Source organism: Scedosporium apiospermum (genome assembly GCF_000732125.1).
Source record: "Scedosporium apiospermum strain IHEM 14462 chromosome Unknown SEQ_SAPIO_0176, whole genome shotgun sequence".
NCBI lineage: Eukaryota > Fungi > Ascomycota > Sordariomycetes > Microascales > Microascaceae > Scedosporium > Scedosporium apiospermum.
Window position 1 is genome coordinate 431,452 of NW_015971877.1, and position 14,751 is coordinate 446,202.

Here is a 14,751-nt window from a genome sequence, read left to right on the forward strand (position 1 = left end):
TGATAATTGGATCAACCCGAAAATCCCAAATGGATGGTGCGTTATGGCCGAGTTTCCCGTTTCAAATTGTCAAAATGCCTTCGTTTTCTTCCCTTGGGCTCCCCCAGTTCTGATTCGTCGCCCGTTTCAATTGTTCTAGGGAATTGCACGCACACTCGGATCCGTTGATACCACGGGCCTGGTAAAACTTGCCTTTTCCCCCCGATTGCATGTCGCCGATCACAGGATCGTCCTGATCGACAGAAGCACTGGTCTCCGAGCCCGCAGCGGAAACTTTTTTTTTTCTTTTTTAATACTAGTAACGGGAAAAGCGGAAGAAGCGGAAAGGCCAAAAAAAAAAAAAAAAAAAAAAAAAAAAGGGAGAGAGAGAGCGAAAAGGAAGGTTGTGAAACCACAGTACCATCCTTCTCATCGCCACTATGATTTTCACAGTCTTAATGTCCATGCCAGGGTTCAAATGGACTCCAGGACCCTGCGAAGGAAAACGAAACATTGATGCAGCACTCAAGGTAGAAATCGCTTCAGTCAAGATCAAATGTTGTTTTGTGGATACTTCGTAGTCTCGACTAAAGAACCACGATGAACTGATGAAGAATAAGAACATCGAATTCTGAGTCTCGAACCCTGCAATTGTTCTGGGGGCGTGCTCTTTTTTTGGTGGAGCGTGGCTCCTCCATCTGTAACCTTAAGAGGCTCTTTTGCTGTTGAGCTTTTCAGGCACATCAACCCATTCACCAAAGTATAAAATGGTAATATCAAATAGCATCAAGATGAGGAGGGCAGCGGCGAAATCAAGCGGGGCTGCCAGACAAACGCCAAGGCTACAAGCGGAGCCCTCATCAACTTCGATGCTCTCGATATACTCACTTGCCTGCCTTCCATATCCACAGCATTTTGATGTCCTCTCTCGTCTGTCCCTCTTCACAACACGGTCTTCTTTGTTAACCTCGAATTTCAGAGGAAAGTTATAGACAGACCAAATCAAATAGCCAGCAACAAATGAAGACACTAGACGCCACAGAGCTACGACTGTTTCGTTCATAGTGAGCGGAGTGGCGCGTACATTTTAGCATTCATTATCCAATGGACCAGATATTGAGCTTCCTAGATCTCCGCTTGGACCCCGAGAATGTCTCGAACACCTGATCAAGCTGCTGTCTGGCGAGTAACATGATTTCTAGGTAAGAACGTCTCAAACTCCTGGAGTAGGTCGGCGTCATCCTTGAATATCTCCTTCATCCTCTCGTGGATGCGCGGAGCAGCTTCCGGTCCCGGTCTTCCTCCCTGTCCGTACCACTCCATAAAAACCTGCAAGAATTGCTCATAGAGCCCCGGCCGGTCCGAACCCGCTCGTGACTGTTGCGGAGAGTCTTCGTCAGCCTGGGCTGTCACTTACATTCTCTAAGATCTGGCGCACCTTGACTTTCCCAAGAAACTGAACAGCGTTCCCTTTGCCTGCCGGGCATTGTGGGGCAGCTTCGGGTTGTTTGGGGTCGTTTTCTTGAGTATTAGGATCCCTCTCCATTATCAACTGTGTGGGGTGCTCAGAGCGGATGGGAAGGGAAAAGAGGCTGGCAAACGCGCGAGGCTAGGGGACGAATCTCGTGGGGTGGCGATATCATATACGAATGAGGGAAAGGAGAAAAGAAGTTGACGTGTTCGCAGCTATTATATTTTCCAAGCCATATAAGATGTGAGGGGTACATCCTGATACCTTGGACAATCTCTCATCCATTTATCCCCTTTATGGATGGTTGGCAGCAGGTGCGCGCTGAGATTTATATTGGCTGTGTGCTACGCCACACTGATGCTGTCCTGTCCTACCTCTGGGCGTTAAGAGGAAGTCGGAAGCGGACACCCGGCGGGGAGCAGATGTGCCCCCTCGGAGAGAGTTCCCCGTTGCATGTCCCACAAGTCGCGACACTTTGCACGCTTAATATGGTGGCATCGCAGGCCTCGGGCGGATGTAGATCTCAATGGGGCCATCACGACAACGGAACCCAAACGGTTGTTTTGATGTTCGTTTCATATTTTTTTTTTCTGTTCGAGAAAGGGAATCATAGCTATAAGTCGTGGACGTCATCCAAGTCGAGTGTAAGATATTTTTTTCAGGGTTTTGTTCATTTTTTTTTTCTTTCCTTTTCCAACCCAAAGCCCAGCCTGCCGATGCATTCATCCCATCATCCTATCCCGAGAAATGCTACACGTTAAGTTTCCATCAACCCCCAAACTCCCCACAATGTCTCACCTCACAGCAGTGATCCCAGAGTGATACAAACGAAAATCACGTCAAGGTGAAGGTAAGGTGACAGAAGAAGAAGAGAAAAGGAAAAGGGTAATGAGTGAATGAAGAGAAGAAGTAAAAGATAATGATAGAAGAAAAGAAGAAAGAGAGAAAAAGAAAACAGCCGTCATAATCATCAGCATGGCTAAACATCATCATCGCCCATCATGTACACTTTCATTGACGTAGACATCCTCTCCCTTCAAGACGAGCTAAACATCAGCGGCACAAGAGCCGTCTGGCTATCAAGCGCTCTGTGATCTGACAACACCGATATCGTGCTCTTCCCAAACAAGTTATCCCTAAACCTCGCCATGCTCACGGCAGCACTCGCCCCGCAGTTCGGCGGGCCAAACACATCCCTCGACACCGTCTGGGTGGCCGCCACCACCGCCGGCGCCGCAGGAACGCTAGCAGCAGCAGAATAGTTGTTGCCGTTTCCGTTGCTATTGCTAGTATTATTGCCGCCAGTGCCACCGATTCTCTTGTTATACTCCCACGACAGTTTCGCGAGCACAGCCTCCTTTGCCCTCCTCAGCGCGCTCATCCTAATGCCTTCATCCTCGGCAAGGAGCCTATGGGCCTCCTCCTTCTCAATGTTCCGCTGCACCGGAGTGATGCAGTCATCCGGGTCCGTAGACACCGGCGCGTTGGGGTCGTAGACTGTGGGCTGAAGCAGCACGGGCTGGGGATCGTAATTGGGGATAGGTGCAGAAATGACGGGAAGGGGAATGGGTGGGGAAGGTGTCCTGTTGGGGGCGCGGGGGACAGCGACGACTTCCTCGTCTGACCTGTGGCGTCTGTGGCCCTTGCTCTTGCTGCTATCCTTTTCCTTTTCCTTGTCTTTGTCCTTGCCGCTGCTCTTGCTGTTCTGTCTGTGCCTATGCCTGCTGCGGCTACGGCCCCTGTGATTCTTCTCCGAACTGTGCTCCTTCTCATCGTCAGATCTGTGCTTCCTCCTCCGCCTCTTGTGTACCCTCTTCTTCGTAATCTTCGTGCTAAACGACTTGCTCGCCTCCCGCGCCGCAGCAATATCGGACGCCAAATCATCCTCCTCCTCTTCCACCCCTTCCTCAAGACCAAACGCGAACCCGAGCTCCGAGCTCAACAAAAGATCCCGCGACGCAGCCGCCACGGCCGCCGACGGCGACTGCATCTCATCATAGCCGTCGCAAGCAGAAGAGACGGCCGACGACGCGGCCGACTCCGAAGTCTCGAAACTTCCAGACTCGGAGAGGCTCGAGCTGCGCGACCACACGTCTCCGCAGCTCCCGGACGCTGCGGGGTCCATCAGCGGCGCGAGGGCCTCTTCCCACGTGCCGCCATTGAGCAGCACCACGCTCTCAAAGTCGAACTCCTTGACCGTCTCGCGGTGCACGCCCACGAGCTCGGAAATCTGCAACGTCGTCATCGTGGCGTTGCGTACCTGCATGTACCGCAGCTTGGGGAAGTGGATGGCCTTCCTAGAAGGCCGGCTGGGTAGGGGTGACATTGGGGACGTCACCTCGTTGAACAGCTTCTGGCTGTATCGCGGCGGGCGGAACAGCGGATCGGCTGCCAGGTAGAGCGGACAGGGGCCCTTGAAGGGACCGGTCCAGGTGAAGGTGAACTTCTCGAGGCTCTGCGAGAAGCTGCGGATGTAGTCGTCAATGACCTTGAGCTGGTCGAGTCCCGGGGAGCGGCTGTAGAAATCCCACGACTCTACGGAGATGTAGAGCTTGCGGATCTGACCCCACCTGCGGCTGGCAGAGGGCACGGCGCCGAAGCCGGGGAGGTAGCGGATGTAGTTAAACGCTGCGGGGTGGAGGGACACGAGCGACAGCTTTGACAACTTCGTCATGGGCGTCCGCTCCACTGCTATGCGCAGGCTGATGAGGGCATAATCTACAATGTCCCGCCTATACCTCTGGCTCGGGTCCTGGCCCGGACACTTGATGGTCAGGTGTCTCATGTTGGGCACGTGCCTCAACGCGTTGATGAAGGAGGGGACATTGGTGGCCGCGTGGAAGAGCGGCGGGTACTGCACGGTCAAAAAATCGCCAAGCTCGGCGTTGGCATACTTTGGCCTCGTCAGCACGGACGCCATGGATGTGTGGGGGGTGTAGAGGAAGTTGATCTCCTGGCCCGTCTCCGGGTGCACCAGGGGAGGCAGGAAAGTGGCGTCGGAGTGCGGTAGGTAAAAGGTCAAGTGCTCAATGTGGTGGCCTATGCGCGATAGGGCTTGAATGCGGGACTGCTTGGTAAAGGTGTTGGCTGTGAAAGTTACGTGGGTTCGTAGGAAGAGCTTCTTGGTAACGAGGTTGCAACAGGCCGAGGAGGCAAGTCGCACATTGGCGAGGTCAGTCTTGGAGAGCTGGCGGAAGAGCCTCTCTCGGACGCCTTCTGTCTGCCAGAGAGAGTAGAATAACTGTGGTCCGGATGCCATGGTTGTTGTCGTTGCATGTCGTGGTGTAAGTCCGTTCGGGTGGCGGGAGGGGGGGGGGGGTTGGTCGGGTTTCTCTCTATCGTCCTGCGAAAAGAAGCTCGACGGTCTGGGGTGTCTCGTTATTAGTGCTGATGGTGTAAGTGTGTTTGTGTGTAAGCGCGGAGAAGAGTAGATCGGGGCATGTATGTCCGTCAGAGTAGAGAAGAGTAGAGTTAGATGAGCTTGAGCGTTGGCGAGTCCCTCGAGGCGTGTGTAAGTATGGTGTGTATGACTGTGTCTGTGTGTGTGTGTGGGTATAGATAATAGTGCTTTGTTTTGGTACAAGGTATGATCCGTTATTGGTAACACTCGACAATGATTAGGATAATGATGATGATGACGAAGACGATGATGATAATGATGATGCTGATGACAATGGCTGTTCTGTTTGTCCTTGTCCTTGTCTGCTGCTGCTGACTGCTTCTGTTGTTTGTTTGTTGTTGATTCTCAAGAAAAGAAGAAAATATGCCGGAAAGGGAGGGAGGCGGAGCTCTCTTCGGGGGTGGCAGAAGAAGTACAGGGTATAAGAAGTAAGCGATTAGACCAAAAGAGGCAAGTTTCTTGTACAGATGAAGAGTCAATTGGGTGTCAAAAAGGGAGCGGGAGCCGTAGAGACGAAGAACAAAGAAGGGCGAATGAGGTTATTCGCACCCTAGCTGCATATAGCTGCCCGGGCGAGTGCGAGTCCTCAAGACATGGGAACCCCAGGTCCCACGTTTAGGTTCAATTTGTTCCTGATGCGGTGTGTCCTAGTTGGCCAGGTGATTTGCAGATTGAGGCCTGACGAGAGGGATATTGATTTCTTTGGGAGAAGAAAGGGACGGGATGGGGAAGAAGGAGGAGGGAGAAGGGGACCTCTGTCGAGGTGACTCTGGGAACCGGTGTCGTCGAGCCAGATATATCTCCACTTGGGCACAGGATGATCACGTCCCTTCAAAAGAGTCTACCCCCGTCTCTCCGTCTTTTCTTTGATTTCTTTTCGACTCTTGGTCCCCATTGCTCCTCCCTCTCCACTTCTCGTTCTCGTCTCGCGCGTTTCCTCGCCTCACACTCTCCATCGTACTCGCATATTCCCTCAACCCTGGTCGAGCACGCACTACCACTACACTACACCAGGAAGAGACGGGATGGGGAGGGATGGATGCGATGCTAGGTTAAAAAAGACTTAGACGAAAAAAAGCCACATACTACTCGTCAAGCACCATGCATAAACCCGTCGCTCGACACGAAGGTTGAGAGCAATTGACTGGTTAGTGACTCACGGATATCCACAGTCGTACATTGTATCTCTCCCCCTTTCCTCCCCTTTCCTCCCCGTTGCTATCCGTTACCCTGTTCATCCATATCCATTCTTCTTCATCCGTTGTCCCCCTCCCCCTGCCGTGCAAGGATGGGGAATGGGGAAGGGGGGATGGAAAATGGCGGGAGAGCAAGAGAGGAAACGGGCCGGGATTTGGTGTGCGAGGGCGACTGTTTACTGGTGTGCCTCAGTTTCCTTGCGCCAATCATTCGCCGCGCCGCGCCGTCACGCCACGACTGTCAACGCGATCGGGGCTTTGAGTGGCTCAAACTCGTCCTTCTGGGCATGTGGGTGACTCTAAAAATCTACTTTGGTGTCCTGCAGCCCAAATGCATAGAGTCTGAAGGTCTTCCATCGGCGGCCAGTCGATGGCCACATATCTGGCCACAGTCATGCAGGTAGGGTCGCTAGTCTAAGAGTGGGGGGCAGAGGGGAAAGGGGGGAGAAGGGAGAGAAGATTAAATGGGCACGAGTTGCGCAGATACTTCGTCATACTAAGTAAACTCCTGAGAGATGCGAGTACACCGCTTGGCAGCGCACAACATGGGAGATGGGTTGAAAGCGTTCGGGGGACGGACCGACAAGGGTGTGGCTATATTAAGCCCTTCCCTTCCATCGTCCACTCCCCGCTGGCCCCCGTGTGACTCCACCCAGAAAAAACCAGGGACACAAAGAGCGGCGAGCCTGAAGTTTGGACACGATCAAGTGCCAGAAGCAGGGAAACAACACCCTTATCGATAGTGGCTTCCCCTCGAATGCGGGGCGAACAAGGGTCCTTGCATCATGTTCCTCCGTCTTCGTTGGCTACAAAGACCAGGGGTGGCTGGGAAACACCGTTCAACTCTGTCTCAACGTCTTGGCAGGGTTGGCATTTGCCGAACGTGGCATGACGCGGCGGGACACGGCTCCTTCGCGTGGGTAGACGCGACTTGACGCGGCAGCCTGGGGTTGGTGAATTCCCTTAAGCGCGTCTTCGTGCCATTGGTCGCATTCACCTAATCCCTGCCATCTGGGCATCTTCTCGCCATTATTGGGCTTCCATCCCAACCTCATCGCAGGAAAAGGATGGACTATGGACAATGAAGGATGGGGGGTGTCATGTATGGAGCACAGTCTGGCATCTTAGATTGAACAGTTTTTTACTATATCTACGGCTCCCTTCTCCTGCTAGAGTTGTAAAACGGGCGGGTTGATGCTAGCATGCGTGGTTTCCTGCACACCTCATTTTGCCTCAAATGCCTCTTCTCAGGATCAATGATGTGTGTGGGCACATCTCGACTCCCATCCGCACCCCTTAGCCGGCATCACGCGGGGAAAGCTCCAGAGGAGCCCGATAGGTCGAGTTCCTTCTCTCCCGCGAATAGCAAACGGCCTCGACAATGGCATTGGGTTGAGATATCGAGGCATATATTCCCCCCCTTCTCCTTTTATCGGACCTGTCAATGGAATCGCATCGAACTCGACTGAACCTCAGCATGAAATCCTAAAGGGGGGTGTCGAATTAAACCGTTCCAACGCAACACATCGGCCATGAGTGTCGAAACTTCCACAATGGCTCGATATAGATTCACCGACGTGGGCAGAAACTCAGCGACTCTCCCCGAAAGACACATGTTTCTACACAATGGGTTCCGCCCCCTCTTGAACGAGACTCGAAGCTCTCGGACCGCAAAAGCCGCACTCTATTCTTCGGCTCTCACCCGACCCTTGCAGCCCCGTCCATGCCATGTCCTGGCCATAGCTCCCTTAAGCTTCAACTCCCATGTCCGAAAGACGAGACCAGGGAACAACACAATCCATACAAATTGTCGTGCTTCTTCGCCCTACCCCTTTGCTCGTTCGCTGGCGTCTTTCCCACGCCCACCCTCTTCGCTAGTCCACATCTTATGCACGCCCTCTCCACATCCTTCTTTCCTTCAACGTCGTCGGGCACCAGTCATTCTGGTCTTCTCCTCCTCTTCCCAATCCGTTTCCCCCGTCCCGCCCTTCCCATCATTACGTCTCACCCCATCCTGTTCCTGGCACTCGGTCTCCTTCAGAAATGCCGCAAGTGAGTGTGGAGTAGTAAAGCAAAGAAGAAACGGCCAGAGACTCGGTGAGTCTCAACGTTTCCCGTCCCCCCCCTGTCAGGGAAACGAAACGAAACAAATCTCTTCTTCCCCCCGGCACCATCGCAACCCTACCTCTCTGTAGTCGGCCGATCGCCGATCAACTCTACCCGTTGATCGAGCATTCCCATCTCCACATGAGACGATAGGATCGTTTGTAATCTCATCAAAGTGCTGATCGTATCACTCTTAAATCGCGCACAAGAAACCATCTCGATCGAGTGCGCTGTCATCGTCAACTCTTATCACATGCTGCGTAGGATCTATTTTCTATCCATGGCGTGCGTGGGCAAGCCCCCACCATTGTGCTTTTCCCCACCACATCTGCGTTCTATTCATCTGCCGTCCTGAGCCTATGAGGTAATGCCTGACCTGCCCCGAAATGATAGGCAGGCAATCTTCTATGAGAATCCCGCACCGCGTTGATCCTGAAACTGTTTTGATTCAACTCCGTAACCATGGAAGCCTATTGAGAGGACCCCGTAGACTCTTTCGCCATGATAAAGTAATACAAAAGAGGCGTAAACACCCAGACACGAACGTCTTCTGTGCCCGGCGGGACGCGCGATTGGAAAGGAAAAGAGTAAGCCCACCACCGTGTTAAACCCGGGTACAAAGGTACAGTCGGAAGCTTAAGCCCATCCGCCTCGGCCACGGTTCCCGCGAGGCCCACCACCACCTCCACCACCACCTCGTCGACCTCCACGGCGAGAAGGACCCTTATCCCGACCTCCTCCGCGAGACCCGCCGCCATTCGATGAATTTCTACCGGTGCTACCTTGGCTTTCATTCCTGCACAAACCCGGGGGAGGTGCTACGCTGCTGAAGCTCGTAAAGCCGCCGCGGCCTCGCCTAGAGGCAGATGCTGGGACCTGCGGCCGCGGGGGTAGTTGGTGGACTTGTCGGCCTCCAGTAGCGGCTGGGCCCTGCGGCGGTTGCCGCGAAGCTGGTCCGGTAGGTGCCTGAGGAAGCTGTTGCGAAGATCTCTGTTGGCCCCCGGACGTGTTACCAGCGTCTGCGAACTGTAGGTTTGTCGAGAGATTGATTCGGCCAGCCGGCTGCTTAGGCTGGACACGACCGGTGAGAAAGACGGCATCATTATCAGAATCATCAGATTCAAACAATATATTATTTTGCGCCCGACCCATAAGCTCAGGGCGACGCAGGTCGTACCTAGATGAACTAGGTGCGGTTGGGATAGATTTGAACTCCGAGATGGGCCCCTGCTGGGATGACTTGTCAATGCATCGACCCATCGTCTCTAGTGACCAAGTAGGGGTCTTGAAAGAGCTAGGGCCGTCGTTCCTGGGACACTCCGAAATGTAATGCCCCTCTTCTCCGCATCGCGCGCAGAAGGCAAGCATGGAGTTGATCTTGTTCGGTAGGTTTCCATGGTTAAACGTCCGCCAGAGAGTGTCGCAGTGTGCATCGAGATGGCCGGTCGAGTTACAGAAAGCACATGTGAGGAGAGTAACCTCCTCCCAAACTCCGCCTTCGTCCTCGGTACACTCGTCCCTGGTATGTCCGAGTTCATTACATATCGTGCATCGCTTCTTGGTTGGGCAGAGGGATGATGTGTGTTGATCCTTATGCTCGCAATATTTACATAAGGATGCTTGGCATCCCATGGCCGTGTGTCCAGACTGCAGGCAGAGGACACACATGTCGGAGGCTGGGTTTTGGCCGGGAAAGTATCTCGCTTGCTGGATTAGCTCATCGTCACCGGTCGGGATGGGCATGGTAAACTCCGTATGAATAGAACCAGAGACAGGAACTCCTTTATCTTGAGCTTCCGACCTGGCGTTCTCTTGGAGCGTAATCGAACTCTTCCCCTCTTGAGCCCCTTCCTTGTCGGCCACGGTAGGTAGTCCGGAAACCTGTCGTTGATCTCCACTAGGCGTCCTAGCCTGGGATGTTATAGGACCCATGTTTCCGTCGGCTATGGTAGACGCAGGGCCGCTGGCCTTGTTGATGGTGTTGGGGGTTTCAGTAGAGTCCGAGACGTGAAGCACTGCTTTGGCAGCCTGCTTCGCAGGCTTCCTCTTCTTATTATTCAGGTTGGATACCCGGTCAATATAATAAGTATAGGCTTCAAGGGTAATTTGCTTTGACAGAGGAGTTTTCTCAGGGTTCAACGTTTTCAGGGAATTAGCCCAGTCCTTGAACCTAAATTTCCAAGTATCATGTCGCTTGCTATCATCAAGCTTCGGCAACCGTAAAGAAATTTTAGAATTCGGCAGCGTGTGGCATGGGACGTCCTGACTGGAGGGTTGATTTGTGGCAGGCGCGCTATCTTGTTCCTCTGTTGCTGGAGCAGAGAGTTCTGGGGCTGGAGCTGGGGAAAGGGAAGTAGTCGGCTTCGGAGTAAAGCCAAGCGAAATGCGCACTTGCCCTGAAGTGATGCCCCTGTTCCACCCCGAGGTCTGTGGAGCTGAAACGGACACAGTGGAGGAAGGCGAGCCCGACCTGGAGTTGTCCGCGGCTTCCGCGTCGGACTCTTCTGAATCATTGGGTTCTGCGTCTTCTAGCGATAGGCTTTGTTCCTCGACCGTACCGCCCTCGGGTTGCGACGACACCAGATTCGTCGCTGATGCCTCTTCAAGGCTGGCATGGCTTGCCATCGTGACGTCCTCGTCTTCGAGGATCTCGCCCTCCTCACTCCCGCTGTCGCTCTCCACCTCGGCGCCATCTTCCTGGGCGCCTTTATTGACAATACCATTCAGTTCCTTCATTTTTTCCCCCTCTTCTTCGAATTCGGTCGATCCCGGCGCCACGCCGTTTGTCAACCCTCCCGTCCGGGCACGCTTGAATCGGTTGTCTGCCGTGGTCTCTGCAGTCGAACTGCCATTCATGCCCTCATACTCTGACAAAGATCTCTTCTTTTGAGAATGAGTGCTGTTGGGTTGGGTAGGGCCATCGGTGGGGTCAATCTTTTCCTCGGTAAGGGTAACCGCAGGTAAGGTTTCAGTCGCCTCGTCCATAATAGGCAGAGTATGGAATCAAGCTTAGGGGTCAAGAAGCCTAATACCTTCTAGATTCAGATGGAGGGTTACCACACGGTCACCTCGTGCAGAATTTCCTGCTTCTGCTCCTCTGTGCGTAATGCTTGCAAGTGAAACAGGCTGTGAGCTTTCCTGTGGCGATTCAAGCCAAACAGCTCACCTCCAAATTCTAGTTTCCTTCGACAACTGCACTCTGGCTCATCTCTTCTCAGAGGTAGCAAATAATGCAGATTCAACTGTTCAACTCATAAAAATCGAAGCAACAGCAGGGATATTTGAAAGAGAAATAAGAATGAGATCCTTTCCATTACCTGCTCATTTGTAAAAGATGCTGGACAATATCTCGAAAGCTCTTTCAATGTTCCTTGGAAAGTTCGGTTGAAAGCTGCAACAATGAATTGTTAGCTTAGCTAATCCTAGACACAGCAATTGAAGATCTTGCGGAAAATTTTCACAGTCAATCAAATCCTGGGTCCCACTGTCCCAGCTCAGGGTCCAACGTGGCCCAAGCTGCTGGACGAGGACAGGGGCCAATCACGTGACTCGAGGTCATGTCCTGTTCCATGAGGAACCTGCTCTGTTTGGGATGGACCGGATGGGTCATTCAAGGGCCAATTAGATCTCTTGCGCACTGCACCCGCGTCGTTGACTTGTAGTTTACTTCGTCGCTCCGGGGCTGCCCATGAAATCTAGCCAGATGGGTTGACCGCAACACTTTCGATGGGATGGAAAACGTACTTTGTATCAATATTGATGGTACCTTAATATGGGAGCGTACATACGCCGCCGCGTCGCCGTCCCAGAAATCATCCTAAGGATCTAGTTTTCCTCGGCGAGGATCATTCGAGGATGCCTATTCCGGGAACACGTCTCCATATCTCCTACCCGATTCGGAAGTGGGAGGGAGGCAGGGTTTCTTGCGATGCTCTGAGACATCACAAAACGCTCCACCAACTGGGGTCGAGCTCAAGTTCTTATTACCTGCTTCCCTCCTTGCACTCCTTGTCGCTTAGACAGCACAGGGTTCTCATGAGGCCATTGCCGGCCGGTGCTTCCTAGTCTCCTGCCGGAACTGGATCCTAATTGTTGGGTTGTCTAGAGCTTACTATGCACGCGGAAGAGTCGAAAGATCTTGATGCGGCTCCGCTTTTCTTGTTCAAGTTTTTAGCAATGAACTTGACATTGAAGTATTCACACGATGAGTATGACGGGAGTCCCAAGAGTCCTCGATACGGTCCCAACCAAATCGTGAAGTACCCTTCTAGTTTTGCACTATTGCCGTGTCGTGTGAGCAGAGCGAGGACGATCCTCGGCACTCGCCAATGCATGTGCATAACGGGTATAAGAGCCCTCAAACTGATGTGCGATTGTTCGCATCTGATGGATCATGGGGGGCAGATCGACCGCTAAGGAGCAAGGCCCTTCAAATTATCCTCAATCCATCAAGCCGACCGATTCTTCCGTTTGCCTCAACAATCCCCGTGCAGTCTTGATTAAGTGAGGCAGTGCTCCCTATTATGGGGCCGCCATTAAAATTCGCTGCAATGAATCAATTTGATCGAAGGGGGTTGATTCTAGCGTCTGCTACAAGTATGGAGTACAACAGGAGGTACCCAGTGCTCCTCTGCTCCTGATGGCTTGAAGTACGGCACTCCTGGCTTCGTAATTAGCGGGCGACTGCCGGTACCTCCATTGTCTGTCCAGTCCATCCCCTCCACTGATCTTCAAGCCGGGCAACTCTCAGCCACATCGCAACAGGTATCAATAGCGGTCATTTACCCCTGTCGTTCGACGCTCTCGTGTCCACTTCTCCATCCGTTAATGTGACCATGTGTTACTTAAACATTAACTGGATGCTCCCATACTCCGTAATAATCTTACCTTTCTCGTGTCCTGTCCTGTTCTTCAACGTTCGGTCTTGCTTGCTTTCTTGGTTGCCTGCTTGATCGTCCCCTAGAGTTAAGGCTGCGAAACCCGCTGCCATTTCATATTCGCTCGTTCGACTCCTTTTTTCTCCATTTGCTGCGGTAGCTGGCTTCCTCTCGGCATTTCTAACCCCAACGTAATTGAGTTCACTCAATATCAATCTATCTCTCAAGACGCTACCTCGTCCAACAAATCACCACACTACACCTTACACCTAGACCTACACTACTCACGTACTCGGTACACTGGACCAGCTGGCAGGACCCTACTTCGCACCCTTTCCAGCAGAATATTCCAACTTTGATGGGTCCCCGATTTTCTGAACCAATCCGCGCGTCCACCTAATTGTTTCCTGCGTCATCTCGCCGTCCTCCAGACAGCCAACATTTCCACCTTTCGGGGTCTTCCTCCCACCAGTCCCCCTCACGAATTGCTTCGGTCTTCCAGCAGTCCGAAGCAGCGCCCAAACCCGAATTCCTTCGTAATCTCGGGCTCCCTCGACCCTCCCGATCACGGTCGCTTCCCCACGAGACCCCTCTTTTTTTCGGCTTAGCGCAAGCTTAGGGGTTCCCCCCTTCTAGCGACGGCGACAACTATCCGAATTGAGCCTCACCTCACTACCCCCCAACACGCTGAGGCGAAAACGAAACAACCTTCGAATTCCTTCGATCCCCCCTTCCCTTCCATTCCGCTCTTCCCCATCTCGATCGCACCAATACCGCCAAACTGTCTTCCCCAATTGTCCTCCAACGAACCGTCTCCTACGACGTTGGCACCAAACAGCCACGCGTAGGAAGTACGTACAGCGCGATGGCGGACCAAAAGTCGACTCGTCGGAGGAGATCTAGTAGCATCCTCCAGGTCTACCATGAGCCCCTCGAGACCCTAGAACAGATTAGCGACCAGGCCGCGCTTCCCAACCTGAACGCCGACTGGGTGAATGCCAAGGGTACGCTCTTTAAGCTGATGCGTCCCAGCTCGACATCCCCCCTCTCTCTCTCTCGGAGTGCGCCTCCCCCAGCAAACAGCAGGATAGCTAACAGTAAATTTTTTTCTTAACTAGGTGCCTGGACGATACACTTCGTTTTGATTGCTTGCTTCAAGATTTTTTATGACATCATACCCGGCGTCTCACAAGAAACGTCGTGGACGCTCACGAATATCACATATATGTTCGGGTCATATATCATGTTCCATTACGTGCGTGGAGTGCCCTTCGAGTTCAACGGCGGTGCTTTCGACAACCTCAACATGTGGGAGCAGATCGACAACGGTGCGCAGTACACACCCACCAAGAAGTTCCTTCTGGGAGTGCCCATCGCTCTCTTCCTCCTCAGCACCCACTATACTCATTACGACTTGGCGTACTTTATCATAAACTTCCTCGCCGTTCTGGCCGTCATCATTCCCAAGCTCCCCTTTGTATGTGTTTTCCCACCGATACTTTGCTCCTCCTCCCTGTTTTCTTCCCCCCCCCCCCCCTCCTCCTCCCTCTTTCCCCTCCTTTGTCGAGCCTTTGCGGATGTTCGTCTCAGGCCATCCTGTTTGCTAACCAGTATGCTATGAAACAGAGCCATCGGATGCGAGTGGGCTTCTTCTCTGGTCTTCCAGAAGAGTGAGGCATGAAGTACATCTCGAGTTTGTCGGAAAGGCGTTGGGGGAGGGGA

General features: G+C 52.9%; 1 protein-coding gene and 2 pseudogenes across 1 annotated transcript; 1 reads left to right on the forward strand and 2 right to left on the reverse strand.

Annotated features, from left to right (window-relative positions):
* Positions 1–2,486: 2,486 nt before the first annotated feature.
* SAPIO_CDS10663 lies at positions 2,487–4,709 on the reverse strand (annotated as a pseudogene; the record flags this gene model as incomplete).
* A 4,079-nt stretch (positions 4,710–8,788) lies between these two features.
* Positions 8,789–11,137, reverse strand: SAPIO_CDS10664 (annotated as a pseudogene; the record flags this gene model as incomplete).
* Positions 11,138–13,894: 2,757 nt separating this feature from the next.
* On the forward strand, positions 13,895–14,703 carry SAPIO_CDS10665 (uncharacterized protein; the record flags this gene model as incomplete). The annotated part of the gene is made up of 3 exons (XM_016784216.1): positions 13,895–14,033; positions 14,148–14,506; positions 14,656–14,703. 3 exons carry the CDS (start codon positions 13,895–13,897, stop codon positions 14,701–14,703), a joined length of 546 nt encoding a protein of 181 aa, XP_016638452.1.
* Between the last annotated feature and the right edge of the window lie 48 nt (positions 14,704–14,751).